This window comes from Bombus huntii, chromosome 2 (assembly GCF_024542735.1).
Source record: "Bombus huntii isolate Logan2020A chromosome 2, iyBomHunt1.1, whole genome shotgun sequence".
Lineage (NCBI taxonomy): Eukaryota > Metazoa > Arthropoda > Insecta > Hymenoptera > Apidae > Bombus > Bombus huntii.
Window position 1 is genome coordinate 1,151,766 of NC_066239.1, and position 16,278 is coordinate 1,168,043.

General features: G+C 36.3%; 1 protein-coding gene across 1 annotated transcript in view; it reads right to left on the reverse strand.

Moving 5' to 3' along the window:
- LOC126875544 (fibrillin-1-like) overlaps positions 1 to 16,278 on the reverse strand; it is a 235,471-nt gene that overhangs the window by 40,638 nt on the left and 178,555 nt on the right. Inside the window, exons 16-18 of the mRNA XM_050638503.1 lie at positions 4,503 to 4,642; positions 1,934 to 2,036; positions 698 to 723 (exon numbers count right to left, since the gene is read on the reverse strand). Coding sequence (XP_050494460.1) covers positions 698 to 723; positions 1,934 to 2,036; positions 4,503 to 4,642 — 269 coding nt within the window. The remainder of the gene's footprint in view (positions 1 to 697; positions 724 to 1,933; positions 2,037 to 4,502; positions 4,643 to 16,278) is intronic.

Genomic DNA, 16,278 nt, shown 5'->3' on the forward strand with positions numbered 1-16,278 from the left:
TACTATATACAGAGGGATTTTAAAAAAGCTGAATAATTTACAGGCGTTTAGTACTTGTATAAATAAACCAGAAAAATTCAAACAATGTAGGTTTGTAAATTAATCCCGAAATAAATATAGACAATCCATTTTATTTGTTAGAGTTGGCAGTACGTAAGTTACAACATCCTATGCCACGTTGCTGGTCTGTATTTTTTATTACTCAAAATGAGGTAAAACAAACACTTTTTTAGAATTATTCTTTTTCGGGATTAATGTTCACACCTATGTTCACGGAATTTGTTTATACTTGTATATATATACAACGTTTTCGGTATCAAACTTTCAATAAATACACGCTTGTAACTTTACACTTTTGACAGTCGCTAAAGAACGAAAATAAACAAAATATTTTCAAAAAATAAATAATAAATAAAATTAAACGATTCTCTAAGTTATTCTTTATAACTGTCAATAAAAAAATTAAATAATTAAATTAAGGAATTATAATTGTAATGTTACCAAATAACGAGCGACAACATGCAGCAGTGAAACTTTCAGAGCACTAAAGCTAAAGAAAATGAGGATTGCTGAAAGTGCTACGAAATGAAAAAAATAAAGTTATGTTTCTGATGAAAGAAGGGACTAGCCATTTCATCGTATCAGAAAACTATTCCGCTCGTACGAAACCTTGGCAAACGATCCCTTTTTAGCTCACCTCGGAATCTCGACGATGCTCGGATTCTGAAAATGTACGGGACACCAGATAAGTTCGATTAATCGTCTTCTATCGTGCGCAATCGATGTTATCGACGATGAAATTTCCCCGAGCCTCCGACGAAAGTATAATTCTTTTTCTTATCATGGCGATTCCTCGATTAGGCGATTGGTCTACACGGAAATTTTATGAGAATCGCCTTCATTGAATCCATTAAACCGATGTAATTAGGTGAAGTTGATTAAGATAGATCTTATCTGATAAATTGTGTGGAAAGAGGGCTTCGCCCAAGAAACGTATAACTTTTACAGGTATTTCTACGTTTCTAACAATTACTATTTCATGTCTGAAGTTACACCTTAGTGATTACTTTTCTGTTTCTACTAATTATTATTTTATTACTAAAGTTACACTTTGGTACTTACGTTCTAACAGTCTTCACGTTTTTTTAAAGTCAATGGAAAGATTATCCTGATTAGTACTTGTAATTATTGTCTTAAAAGATGATATAGATTTATAATTCATGGGAAATAAAAATCCTAAATGTACTGTCTTTTTCTTAAAAATGGTGTTCGAATCTATCTCAACTGAATTATTTTTTTTCAGTCATTCACGTAAATTTCTCTCATCATTATTTTACATTAAATTCTGTTAGTCTTGGAATAAGAAATTCCATTTTTCATAAAAACTGTCAAAGGATTTATCAGATCTAAAATTCTAAAACGATCACTGCTTTAAAGAGATAATTAGGTTGCGGATATTTGTACAAATTCATATTTAAAGAAATGGAACCTGAATAGAAATTTATATAATTTATATATAATTTATACAGATTATTTTTTATATATTATTATCAAATATTATATATCACTTCTCATATGTTTCTTATTTTTTATATTTGCATGAATATTGTAAATATAAATTTTGAACATTTTTACACTTTTAAAATCCCTTTAAATGCATGAACATCCGTATGTTATCTGCTAATAGGAACAACTTCCCCTGCAAACGCGCATGCGAGCGAATCTTCGTTCAGCCTCCTAACAAACCATAAACCAGGATCCTCCGCTCAGCGCAGTGATCGTATATAACAGGCAATCATCGCGTCCAGCTAACAGGACGTTCTCTGTCCACCCTCCAATTTACCAGGCGAAAATATTCGGCGGAGGTCGTCGTAGTTCGATATCATCGATTGCTCAACCGGGCGCGTCGTTCTCTCACATTACATAAATTTACCTCGTACGTGTATCGAGAAATGGCATTCGGCTCGATTTCCGGCTGCATCGGAAGCGATGTAGCGCACGTTGTGAATGCCGGGGTACATCAGTTGTCCGGGTTCCTGCGTGGGAATATACGCGAGTTAACTTTCGATAGCAACCGCCCTCGCGTGTTGAAACTCGCCCCGCTTTGGGGATTGAAATACAGAACGGCCGCCGTGATACCGTGAGCACTTCGAATTATTATCTAAAGCGGCAGACGTGCGACGAGTTTCGTTTATCGTTCGATAACTCCGCATTCCCAGACACCACGGCCAATGTTCGATAGAATCCTCAATGAATTCTCAGACGATACCCACCCCTTTCGACGATTGAATCGCGTTGCGTCGATTAACTCGTGCCCTCCACCCGGTTCTTCCATTCATTCGATCCTTCTCTTCTGTTCTTTTCGTTTCTCATGTTTGTTTTGACTGATATTTTTATTTATTTCCATTTCTTTGCGTAGTGAATTGGTATTTTAGAAAATGCTGAAGATTGTAATGTTAAAAATTTGTTGGCAGCTGAATGGATTTTTAGAAAAGTTTAAGAATTTGGAAAATAAGAATTTCTTAACCCATCTATCTTTATATTTGACTTTGTAACCCTCTTGAATACGTAAAAATATTGTCAACATTAATCAATTAACATGACAATTATATTAATATTATTTGTTTCTTTCCTATCGTTTTCTATCATCGTATGGATTTATCGTCTATTTTCGAAAGGATTATATCTTCAAATCTATCAAGTTGTTCCTGATAGGATTAAAACTTTCTTGTAGTCACCAAGTTACATGAAAGTTCGTGAATTAAAAATGGGTTTATTATGAATGTTTTTCTCATGTTGTCCTCATATAATAATTAGTATATAACAAACCACATAAGGCGTAGTATCATATTCCAACTAATCCGACGACGAAACGCCTACGTTTGCAAAGCAAAAGTCAAATTTCCCAGAAATATGTAAACATTTTCAGTCTAATATCAATAAAATCGACTGAAATTTAACACTTTAAAACCCCATAGGTATCTTCATTTGCCATTATTTTCTACCTTTTTGCGTGTCTTCCTCGTTACTCTCGTTACACGTACTTTTCTCTCTTCGCCAATATTCCCTTTTTTAATCCCTATCCTAGTACCCTTTCTTTTTACTCGAAGCCCACTTTAATCGACGCAACTTAGCAATTTGTCGGTGCACACCGGAACGTCGCGTCGCGTTTATTAGTCGCGTAGGAGGAAGCCCTCCAATTACGGCTGGGTCAATTATCGCCCGTCCAGCCAATTCGCGAACACGTTATCGCGTTATAACGCAACGGTCGCGATGTCGTTCGCCTGCTTGACGAGTGTTCGAAATCCAACCGTAGCTAATTATCATTGACCTCAAACTTTCTGTCCTAACTTCACTATCCACTCGATTCACCAAAGTAAAGTGTACAACCCCCGCCAAAGTACAAGTTCAACAGAAAAATAGAAGAGACAAACAGATAGGCAAACAGAAATTAAAAAAGAAGAGAAAGAGAAAGGAAAGAAGGGGGAGAAAAAGAAAAAGAAAAGGAAATAAGGAAAAGTTAAGCGCCGTTCGATCCTCGAAACTTTTATGTCTCAATCTGGCTTTTGTTTCTATCGAGAAAACAAGTTTTATTGCGTCAAAAAAATCTTCCACATAAGGATGAAACAGGAAGTCACAAATATCATTAATGATTGCTTTTTATAGGTCATTCTATAAATAATGTCATCTCTTATTTTGCACTTTAAATTTTTGTAGTAAAATTAAATGGTAATTATCGAAGCTTATAACTTGCCATAAGAAATAGCGCTGGCATTAATTTCACTTTCACCGTATCAGCGCGTGGTTACGTGTAGCGAAAATAATAGATTATTGCGCTATCTTTCATGCGTAGATTCGACAAGAAGTAAAAATTAAAATTTTATAAAGAACCAAGAATTTTATCCAACGAATGATTTCGAATGATAAGCTAAATAAAACAGAATGGAACACTTTGTGATGGAATAAAAAAGAAGAATTAGATAAACGAGTAAACAAATGAAGAAGAAAGATGGATAAAAGGAAAAGAACGAAAAGGAGAGTAGAAAAAAGTTGATCGCCCAAGAATTTCCACTATTCTTCCTCTTTTTACCGGGTCCGCGTCTTCGAGACACAGCGAGGTAATTAATGACGAGACCGCAGATAACCGCGAGATTGGTAAGTTTGATCGTTAAGGGAAGAAGTTTTAATAAACTGTTCGCAGGAGAAGAAGTGTCTGGTAGAAAGAAAAGGAACGAAGAAGAAGAAAGAAAGAAGGAGGAAGGAGGATGGGAACCTTATCCCCTCGCGGCGAGGAATGCGAAAAGGGGGTAAAAAGGGGCGTTTTCCACGCGGAAATAAAGGAAGAAATAAAATCGGATATAAAGGAAGGGGTCGTCGCGAGGCGTCATCTTCTCAAGATCAAACGCGAGCAGAAATTTCCGACTGTCCAGAGGGGGCGGGTGGAGCGGTCGGAAACGGAGACAGCGCGGATTACCCGGCCGAATTCGACGTCGTTTACTCACCCTCGTTTTGTAGACCCGCTCGACGGCGACGTTGTCGGTGAACGTTGGCTCCTGCCAGAATATTAAGCGATTTCGCTCGCTGGGGCTTAGCCGCACTTCAAAGGACGTCGGGCACGTCGAAACTTTCGGATTCTCCGTGTCTGTAAATGGTAATATAATCAGTCGTCAGTATGGTAAACAAATTGAGCCGTTTTAGGAGTTCCAAATGCACGGCGAATGTCAATTCCAACATCAGAAATTTATCTCGATTATTATGTTTTACTATTATCTTTATTATAGAATCAGCAATCTAAAGTTATACATTTTTCATAAAGCATTTACAATAATAAAGTATTTATAAGTTTATGTTTATATGACAGTTTTTTTTATTTTTCTTCTTGCGGAAAATATCTGGGACACTCTGTATAAATAGTTTTTATTATCGTAGCATAAATGTATACATATGTATACGAAATTCTACGGAAATATCTACTATATTTCTATCTACTTTAATACATTATGAAACTCTACACAGTATCTTCTTATAGATATCGTTAAAAATATTTGATGTCATTCTACGTAGGTACTTGATTCATGATACTACACTAATGAAATTGCCGCTTTAAAGTATACAGCGAAACTTTCAGGATACAAAAGTTTAAATTTTAGAAAGAAAGATTTTCAAGACTTTGGGGTCATATCTTTGCAATTTAGAATGTTTCGTATAAGTTGCGTAAAATTGTCCACTCTATTTTACTTTTTTGTTTAATCAGATTAGCTTTTGGAAGCGTTGGGGTAATTAGTAAGTACGTGGGGAAATTTGGGATAAGTTTGTATGTAGGTTAATGTAAGCGTTTTTCTCGGTTTAGAGTTCTAATTCTGTTTACTTTAGTTTTTTCTGTTGCGATTATGTTTTGGAAAGGAATTGTATCATCGTCGGAATTGTAGTAATTAATTTCAAGAACATTTACAGTTGAATGCCTTTGATATAATAAATACATTTGAGTTTAGAAAAATTCAAGAATGTATAATGTTTAGTTTATAAGAGATTGCACGATTTAAAAAATTGGGCTTTGTGTGTTATTCGGTAAATTTTCTCCAAGACTTTTATTCTAAAAATGGCGATTTCGAGAAAAGTTGTATTTTGTGAATGAAGTACACATACAATTTATTCGTAAAGAAAGAGTTTGCTAGCTTATATAACTTATTTAAGAATAAAGAAAGAAAATAATCATTAGCAGGTCATTAAATATAATCACTTATGTAAGCTATCCCTTCATTATCTCGTAATTTAGCGAAACAGCTAATTATATATAAACAGCTCCATTACTTAATCATATTCTCTTTCACTGATTTCAATACTACTTTACTCGATACAAAATATTTTTATTCAATAAATTAAGTATTGAAGTATATACATATATATATGTATATATATAATAATGTAATATAGTGGAAATTTAGGCTGCGCTTAGCGCTTGTAGATGTCGCTGCTGGGTACGGTCGCTTCTCTTTTATTTTTGTATCGTGGAAGAAAAATCGGACTCCGGTCGCCGGGATTCGAACCCGGGCCCCGAAACGTTCGCAATCTAAGGCGCTAACCACTGCGATGCCATCGCCCGACACTTTTTTTTTTTGTTTATTGTTTATTTAGTCCAAGATACAATTTGAGGTACATATTCACAATAAACGGTGAATTTCTGTAATGATATGTTAGGCAAAGGTACCGATACGCGGCGGTACGATGTAGCCATGCTGTATTATGTGTCGGCGCTTTACATTTTTCGTGTATAATACAATTTTTGGGTTTGAGCCGCTGGGGAGCGGAGCTTTTTTATGAATCTTTTTATTTTTTTCTGTCCTGAAAACTTGGTCGCAAAACAGGATGCTTCGGTAGTCTGCCTTTTGGGCGCTGTGTAATTTTGGGGAGGGACGGGATGAGAGGGAGGGGCGGGATGAGAGGGAGGGGCGGGATGAGAGGGAGGGGCGGGGGAGGGGGATGTCAAATAGGTTTATTTACAAAATTTACAATATTTACAGTTTACACCTGTGTTATGCGGTGTCAGAATTGAGTTCTGTCGGTTTAATGGTTTTCCATGTTGTATCTCCATCTGGTGTCTGCGGTCTGTCCATTTATGTTTTCTTCGTAGAGTATGGTTTTGATCCCTATTTTTCTTTTTATGTGATAAATTATTGGAATATTGTTTTGGTCCTGGAGGTAGTTTTTTTCGTCTAGGTATAGGAAAGCTTCTGGGGGGATGTAGCCTGTTGTCAGAGGGTTTTTTAATATGCGTTGTTAGGAAATAGGCGACTGAAGATTAAGCTGCCGTCGCCCGACACTAGTTAGTGTCAAGTGGTGGTATTTACTATCGAATGCCACCACAGGCCCTTCCTTCCACGATACTACCATAATAATAGACGCACAGTGTTTTTTGTTTCATATTAGTTTATCGAATTATGCACGAATATAATAACAGAAATAGAATGCACGAATATAATAGCAGAAATCACCTTATGAAACGAAAGAAACTTTTCGGACAATCTAATACATATATAGTACTATATACTTCTACTGTATTTATGTATCTACTATGTATATATGCTACACGATACTATTCCGTGGCCATTATCACTTATATTGTGCCTTGGAAAAATTGTTATCCAGAGCAATGTTTGGAAAGCGATTTGAAGCCAAAAATTACCAACAATATTCACAGTCCACTTTAGACTTCGCAAAATTCCCTTTAGTTCTTTTCATCACTAACACTAAACCCACCCATAAAAAGAAGATTAAAAAGGAAACACTCAACGGATCTCACAAAGGACATAACCTAACAAACACGTATTATCTGAGATGATTAAAGAAATAAATCAATCAAATTCGAAGATGGTATCCCACTGGGGGTAGCCATCCACATGTTATATTACTATATCACTAAGCTATAATATTTTACCAAATGTCCTATTGGATAAATTGTAAAATGTAAATAAATAAATTAAAAAAAAAAAAAAAACTAAACCCACCGATATTTCGTGTACACCTATTTCTACCATATCCAGTCAAAATGATCGGTGATTAGAAAAGTAATAGTTTTTATGATTTAACTTAGATAATGGTCAATTTATAACTGAATGTATGTAAAATGATGAATTTTCAGAAAATTTCGTCCAAATTTACTTTTGTTTAACTTCAATTATAGACTTAAATAAAATTACACTTTTATTTACATAGAGATATAGCTTATTCATCTTCACTGCACTTTTTACAAATTATCTTATTATCAAATGTACATTTGTTGCATTCATATTTCCCGCATCTTGGACAGATTTTCATAGTTTTGTAACCTTTATAATATTTTACTTGACAAGTTTTTTTGTGGTAATGAATCTGAGCTTGTTGATAGTTTTATTGCATGGTTTTTCCTCGCGATTCTTTATACATCAATAATGCATGTACCAGGTTCATAACAATTTTGTGAATTCTCTATAAATCAGTCTCATACTGTAGATACCATTGCAAATTTATTGGTTCTTCTTATCAAATCGCATAATCCTCGTAATTTCAGCAGTCATTCCTACCATTGTTTTTGAAAAAAATACAGGTCCCCAAATTTTATTCCAAAAATATGAGACATCTAAATTCTTTGTCTGATATGCACCGCGGCCATATAGCAGATCAATAAATGCATTTAGTTTTGTTGTATCTAGCTCCCATCTAGTCCCCAATACTCTAAATGCTTCTTCTTCCGTACATTTTATTATATTCCTTATACGGTGATCAATGATAAGATAAAATGCCGTCTTTACTTGTGCTTTCATTATATGTCGTTTAGCATATCCCTGAAAATATTATGGGCTGATATCCTGCCAGGTTTGGGATTTGCATCTATTTCTCTCCAAACTGCCCCATCGGGTCTAGTTTTGATACTTTGGTACTCTACATCAATCTCACTCTCTGCTGTCGACGATAATTTCTTTCCTTTTTGCCCTGGACGTGAACGCTTATTTATAATATTCAACTCTGATTCGGTTGTAAATAGCTTTTCATGTGTTTCCATGCTGCTTTCTGTTGCTGTAGTTTCTTGTTCATCGCACACTGAACAGTCTTCTTCTATGTCCGTTATTCTTCTTAATAATGTATTTTTTGAAAAGTCTTGACAGTTCCAAGGTAAATATTTATCACAGAATAATACCATGTACGGAATACAAAATTATTGTCAAATTATATATGCTTTATTTTTTCTTTTACAACAACTTTACACAAAACGCTCTGCGATGCTTTCTGCCTGAGTTTTAGAAAAAACAAGTTTAGATGTCGACTGATTGATTAACAAACTGAGATGTATTCTGGTCGAAAGGACTATAGCAAGTAATAATATGGTTTGTGACGGCGATATTTATACGAAAATATTTATGGGTGCTGGTCGTTCTCCATCAACGGTTGCTCGAGGGTGGAATTGACCGTTGAACGTGGGAAAGACCCGTGTTTTATTGGAATGAGCAATAACCCTAAGAAACTTTTCGACTTTTAAAATGTTTGTAACAATTGACCGTAAAAAATGCTGAATTTTGTGGCGGCTCCTTAGGATTATTATGGGCCTGAGTTAATATGTTTTGACACCTGGTGGCCATTTTGGTCGAAGAATGGATTATGGTTTATAATTAGATTATTGGCGTAACAGTTGTTATTATTTGCTATTACTGACTTTGTTTGTAATCTGATCTAAAGATAGCCTTTTCTTTGTACTGATTGCATTTATTTTAAAAGTAAATAAAATATTTGATCGACCGGTCAAATTGACCGCCCGCGGTAGGTAGGACAGAATACAATTTTTTCTTACAAAAGAAAAAAGCAAACTAGAAATAAATACCGAAAAATATTATATTACAACTATTAAAAATATAATAATTGTATGCATGTTTTATGAAAAGTCGTAAATTATGAAGCGATATGATAACGTTTAAATATGGTTAAATTTGTGTAGAAATTTGAAAACGGTCAATTTGTACAGCAGTGGTAGGTTTAGTGTTGAACTGAAGTGTAAGTACAGCAAGTATACGTTATATGCCTTCCTCGTGGGATTTTCTAAACCACAACAGATACGTGGTGTCTTATGCTCAAACTTAGCTAATAATAAAATATCTCGGTAAAGCTCTCTGTGCATTCAGTTCTAAAAGATGTTTTCTCTTACGTCAAGAGAGAAATCGATATTTCTTTCCTACTATATTCCTCATTTATACGATAAAAGAAGACTGTTTTTAGCTTGTTTGTCTTATTATTTGAGATATTGCGATATTCCTTCCTTCTGAGTTAATAACGTTAAAAATTACATAAAAGTTGCAGAAGTGATGTACAACTCAGATAAATGTAGTACAAAATCACATTATGTTTTAAATCTACAGTATTTATCTATATCATATTTTTATGTCACACGTACATTTTTAGATTGGTTTGAAAGTTTAAGTAGATATACATATGTAATGGTGTAATATTTTGGAAACCAGGCGATCGATTCGTGAAAACTCAAGAATCGATTTTCTAAGTCCTCTTCCGTATCTCCTCAAAATTTCTCCTTCTAATTTTTCTTCTCTTTCTCCTTCTAGCTTTTAACTTGCTTTTCTTTTTCTTTGTTCAATCTTCGCTTCTTGAAATCCTGTTTTATTCTCTATCCTAAGTCCCCGTCCTTCTCTATTTATATTGTTCGACCGATTCCCAGTAAACACAGGGAAGTCAAACTATCGGTTGATGTTCTACATTCTATAGAATTTACACATGTATTCATAAAAAAATTCATGAAGATGTTTGTATGCTGTGTTCGAATATTCTCGGTTTTTACGATAAATATAAGAACACTTTGCGAATTATTGTATATGAGGCTGTAACGAAACTATTTTCTCATTTTTCATTATAAGACTCACTGATGCTTAAGCTCCAGCCAAATCGATCCAAAAAAAAAGTGTACGTATAAATGTAACTAATTGCAAGCGTAAGCTACCCACGTTCTTTCTCACGGCACTCATAGTAAATCATCCTCATTGGAGGGCTCGATCGATTTGACTGCAATTACCAATCGGTTGCTTCTCCATGTCAATAGATTATCCAGCTTATCATTTTATGACCTTTAATTAAACCAGAAACAAGATCTGACGAGCAGCAGCGACGAATCGTGTTAGGAGACACTTTGCTAAGACGGTCTGACACAATTTAAAGTTTCACAGATCCGATTTAATAGTTCGACAAGATCCTTGATGCCCTCGATCTCAACGGTAACTCAGACGAGGACATTTATCGCGATAAATTGCACTGGAATAGTTCTTTGATCACGGTTTTGTTTTCGATTAAAAGTTTCACACTTGACTAATTTGAAATTTCTTGTTTGAACTCCTGTCTAAGTCCTAAGGAAAGAATTTTAACCGCTTCAATCCCTTTATCTTACAGTGTACTTAATATAATTTGGTGTTTTATTACTATTTTACTAAGTGGTGAATGAGGTAAAACTTAGCGTGCCAGTCTGTTAAGATGGGAGTTCGGTTAAGAACAGTTTAAATATTTGAATATTGTTTCATACAGAGCTTAATTAATCTTTTGATTGAGTTTCAAGTGGAATTATAATTAACTTTCATTGAGTAAACATAAAGTTATTGTATCGTCTCTTTCCAAAACTTAATAAGTTATCTTTGCATTATTCAAATACGTAGTATATTTATGTACTATAGAAGCATTATTAAACTCTATTCTGAATATAAAAACTAATATACATCAATAGATGCGATATATAGATCGAAAAGAATAATTTCTGTGACACTTGTTCCGTATCGCAACCCAGTCATTACACACTCGTCCATTTCTTCATCCACAACAACCTTTCGAGAATAGCCGTTTCTAATTTTCTAAAGATGCCGTATACGTTTTTCCAGTTTAATTTCTCCGCCCACGCTTTCCTTAACAAATTCACTCGGACCAGGAATAATCCCCAAGGAGCCGTCACTGCCGTGTTGAAAATTAGTCTGTATTACCAATGATTTCATCTGCCTGCCATAAGGTTTAGTGTTTCCCTTATTTCTACCATACGTCGAGTCTCTTATTCCTACTATATTATTTGATTTTATTAACGATAACTGTTGCGTCGGGCAACACTTTACCTACACCAGGCCACACACCGCGGGCAAGATGGCAGCCAGATGTCTTCGAATCCTTACTGCGTACCCTCAATAGTTTCAAGTACCCTCCATAAATCTCAGGAATTTCCTAGTCAAAGTCCTTCAGACCGAATAGATATTCCTTCGCTGCATTGTTTCCTGAAGTTTATTGTCCACCACGGGTTGACACGGGAAAGTTGCCTTTTCTTACGTATGAGGCCCCCCACTAGCGACTTTACCTCAAGGGCGGTTAGCATCCTTCCTCACCCACCACCATAGTAAATAACCAATTAACAACGAAGCCTATTTCCCTCACTCTCTTAGCCAAAATCGTCACCAACAAATCCGATGGTCCCGTGCGCTAGACACATCCATCCTTAGCTTTCTTCCGCCACAACATCATCACCGAACCTCACTGATTTTCTATCCTTCAAACAGTCAACATTCCTTCGACCAGGTTTACACCCGAAGATCAGTCACTCACTTATCTTATACATACGCACCAGCGTAACTATCTTCACAAAGTTGTTGGAATAAACTGTCATTTACAACTAGTTACATCAGTGTAATATTCAATTAACCATCTCTATTATCCTAATCGAAATAGGGGATCGATCATTTCGTGGCGTCGATTATCTAATCGTAACGGGAATTTACGACTCCCGTTGGCGTGCTTCCTCGCGATCGCGTCTCTCCGCGAGTGGTCGAAACAATAACAATTGAGCGTTGGGACACGCGGGATGTCGGTATGGAGCGTACCCTCGAGTGACCTTCAGTTTGGGGGCAATCAGTTCTCATTTTCTACCTGCTTTTTCAACCAGTTAGGAGCGATGATCGCTGCTGTTACTTCTTCACCGAAGATTGTAATTTACGAATTGACATTTGTCCCATGTTTTAGGCACACCCATCTCAAGTTTTCATCCTTTCTACATGCATCATCTATACTTCACTTGTTCTCAGCTCTCCGCATAAGATACACAGAAAAACGACACCGTTCCACTTACACTTGACATTCATCCGCACATTCAGTCTTCGAAGGTGTTCTTTATGAAATATATAGTTATATTTAAACTGTAAAACTGTGTTAGATTCTATTAAAACTTCCCTATCGTCGTAATCGAAGTAGGGAATCGACTGGTTCGTGATGTCGATATTAATCGAGACGAGAATTTACGACTCTCGTTGACGAGTCACATCGCAGACGCGTCTTCCCGCGAACACAGTCGAACAACACCCATCACTTTGTCTATTTCATAAAGTTCTCCACAATGAAAACACATTTCTCTGACCTTCCTCTCCAAGGTCATAAGTGCATCACTCTCGTCATTTACACGTTGAGTTAAAATTTCGTAAGCTCTTGTGTTATTATGTAATACATTGATATTAATAAGCACTACTCTACAAGATTCATGAATGAACAAGAATAGTTTTCATTACATCTTGTTGGAATGCAACGATATTAATCGCATACAGATGAGGTGATTGATTCCCTTCGTTGCCCAGCGATATCCCCACTAGCGTGCGTTCGTGAGATGTATCGCGGCGGCTAGTGTCACGTAAAGTTGGTACTTGGGTTGGAGTAAGAAGGCTGAGTTGTAACCCAACTACTAATTTTCCTTTATAAAACTTTATTATAAATGTTAACACTTAGAAAATAATACCGAACCGGAGAAAAGGGGTTGTATGAGTATAGCAACTAGAAGAAGAACAAGAACTGCCCGACCTGGGTGAAGTCTCGGTTTATATACGTTTTGGTTTTAGGATGTTGAGGGGCTAGGTGTAGCCGATGATACGTCGGAGATCAGGGGGTCGAAGCCTTTATCTATGATGTGGACTAAGGTGTGTCATAGCTTCTGTGTAGGCTATGATGATAAGGTGGTGATGTGTCCAAAGGAGTCCAAAGCTCGGGGTCGCTATCTCATGGTTGAGATAAGATTGATGTCACACTAGCGCGTGCATGCTCTTTCGAGAATTCGGCGGAAGGAGCGTAAGGATATGGATGGGAACATTGGGCACGTCGAGAAGCTACTAGAAGGTTCCGTGGCACATGTGACGCCACACAGACATCTACACAGGTTTTTTTTTAATTTATTTATTTATTTAAATTTTACAATTTATCCAGTAGGACATTTGGTAAAATATTATAGCTTAGTGGTATAATAATATAACATGTGGGTGGCTATCCCCAGCGGGGTACCATCTTCATGTTTGTTAGGTTATATCCTTTGTGATCTACACAGGTCACACTCATTACTGCGTAGAGAGTGGGGTTCAAAACCTTTTCAAGGGCCATGGGTCACTAAGTCAGTCAGTGTGAAAATAACTAGCCAACTGTCTACATTCCACAACACTCACTTATATTCACTGTAATAATTGTTTAATAAATATCACATAATATTATTTCAACACAAATATTGTGTCTTCCACAGATTATTAATCTTAATTCCAAGATTAAATTCTAACACATCTTGTAATTCCTTTTACGATATTTCATACAAAATCGAAAGACAGTTCTCTGACATTTCTTCCCAAGGCCAACGATACATCGGCGCGCTTTCACCATTTCCATGGCCACCGGCCAGAAAAAGTTGGCGCTTTTTAAATCGTCCATTAATTAATCCAGCGGGAGATTTTACGGTATAATGAAATCGTAGGTCGAGCAATTAAGAATCACCGTGCCGGATTCGCTCGCACTGCTGGATCAACAGCAGTTCTGTTTCACGTAATTGCATATCGAGCCAGAATCCATCTGACCGTGTCAGCCAGCTCTCTCTCTCTCTTTTTCTCTCCTGTTTGTCCAGCACCGGCGTCCATCGGAAGCAACTCGCTTAAAGCGAGTTTCGCGAACTTCAGGAATGAGTAATTAAGCGAGACTGGACTAAGTGCACTCGCTAGCAACGAAACTAAACTTCTACCAGTCTCGGAGCTCCGATTCGAAACCGGGACCGAGGCCGATTTCGTTCGATGTCCCCAAGCTTTTGAAAAAGTTTCCTTTTATTAGAGAATCGAGCTAGTCTATTCGTCCACATCCTGCGTTCCCTTCGCTTTTTCTTCCTCTTTGGTTTCTCCGATTCCGCCAACCTTTACCTAGTCGTCCAGCGTCGAGTTCGCTGGTTTTCTCGTTCTTGCTGTTTTTCTTCTAACTCTAGATTGAACCGCGGCTTTGTAACCCGTCCGGTTTGTTCGTTAATGCCCTTCGATCGTTGGTCTATCCGGTGAATTGGCGTACGTTTTTTGTTTGCCTTCGAACAAACGTTCCTCCGTGAGCAGAAACGACCGTACCGATCCTTAACCAGGGCGCACCTTGTAGTTTTGCGCCGGAGAGTTTGTTGTCTGCGAACTTGTTCCGAGTAAACGCGAAACGATTCACCTTGCTTAGACGTGGAAACAGTAACGTAGAAAACACGTAGGTGCAAGAGGATGGAGGAGGCAGAATTAATTGTACGAATTTAGAAGTTTCGCGCTCGGAAAGGAGATGTTTTTCGGTGGTAAGGTTCTGGATCTTTGGGTTTAGAAAACTGAGAGGTGCGAGTTACCTGTTTTACAGAGTTTGAATTTTTTTTACACCCACGATCAATTAACTTGGTACCTCGTTGTTTTGTATGTTCAATTTTAGTATTTTCTGAGCTATAAAGAAGAATTAAAGCTTACTTTCGATCGTTACTTTGATAAAAAAATAGCTAATAAAGCTATAAAGCTATAAATATTGTTTATAAAATTAATTGACGTTCATCAACATCATTTTAACTAATTAACAATAAACCTAATTAACAATAAAAAGGTAAGATTTGTTGAAACCAATTTATTAAAACCGATTTATTGAAAATGAAAAAAAAAATGTTCTTGTATCTAGTGTATAATAAATACACTAGAATATGTATTTAGATATTTAGATATCGAATTTTATTAAACTAGTTGTATGTAATACAACTTTTATATACAACTCTACAATATAATATAGAATTTATTGAATTTTTTTCTAACGTAGACTATATTTCGTATTATGTATAATGTTTTATAAAATTTCTTGCTGACTCACTGCAATATTATTTCGGCATTAACTTTTAATAAATTAATCATATTTTCCTCTTGCGAACTTTAAATTAATTTATAAATTTAATTAAAAAAATCTTTCTGATAAATACATCAACGAAATGCTAATAGACAGTAAGTGTTAGTATATTCGAAAATAATTTTCTTGTATTTTTTTGAAAATCTGATCGTGTCGCGTTCGAAGCAAGGCTGCCGTATAATTACGCTTTTTTATTCCGCATCGACCAAACGTCTACGCGCCATTCTTTAAATTGTTTTCCGTGTAATTTGTCCCAAAGTAGGAGACACTTCCTTTCAGGAACAGCAATCAGGAACGGAGAAACGGAAGTTTGCTAGTGACAGGACGAGCAAAGATTCCGCCTGTCATCGACTATTCGAATATCGCGAAGAAATGAAGCAAGCGGGCAGAAATCCTGGCTCGTACAATGGCAATATCGGCCTTTGTGGTTTCACGAAGCTCGCTCGTAATTTACGGACGGTACTCTGCTGCGAATTAAACGTCCTGCTGTGCGCGCGAAAATACGAAACCGACTGCTTTTGGCTTTGCCTCCTTTGCTGCCTTAATTTTATGGGAAAAAATTGTAAGACGCAAAATTATGAAAAT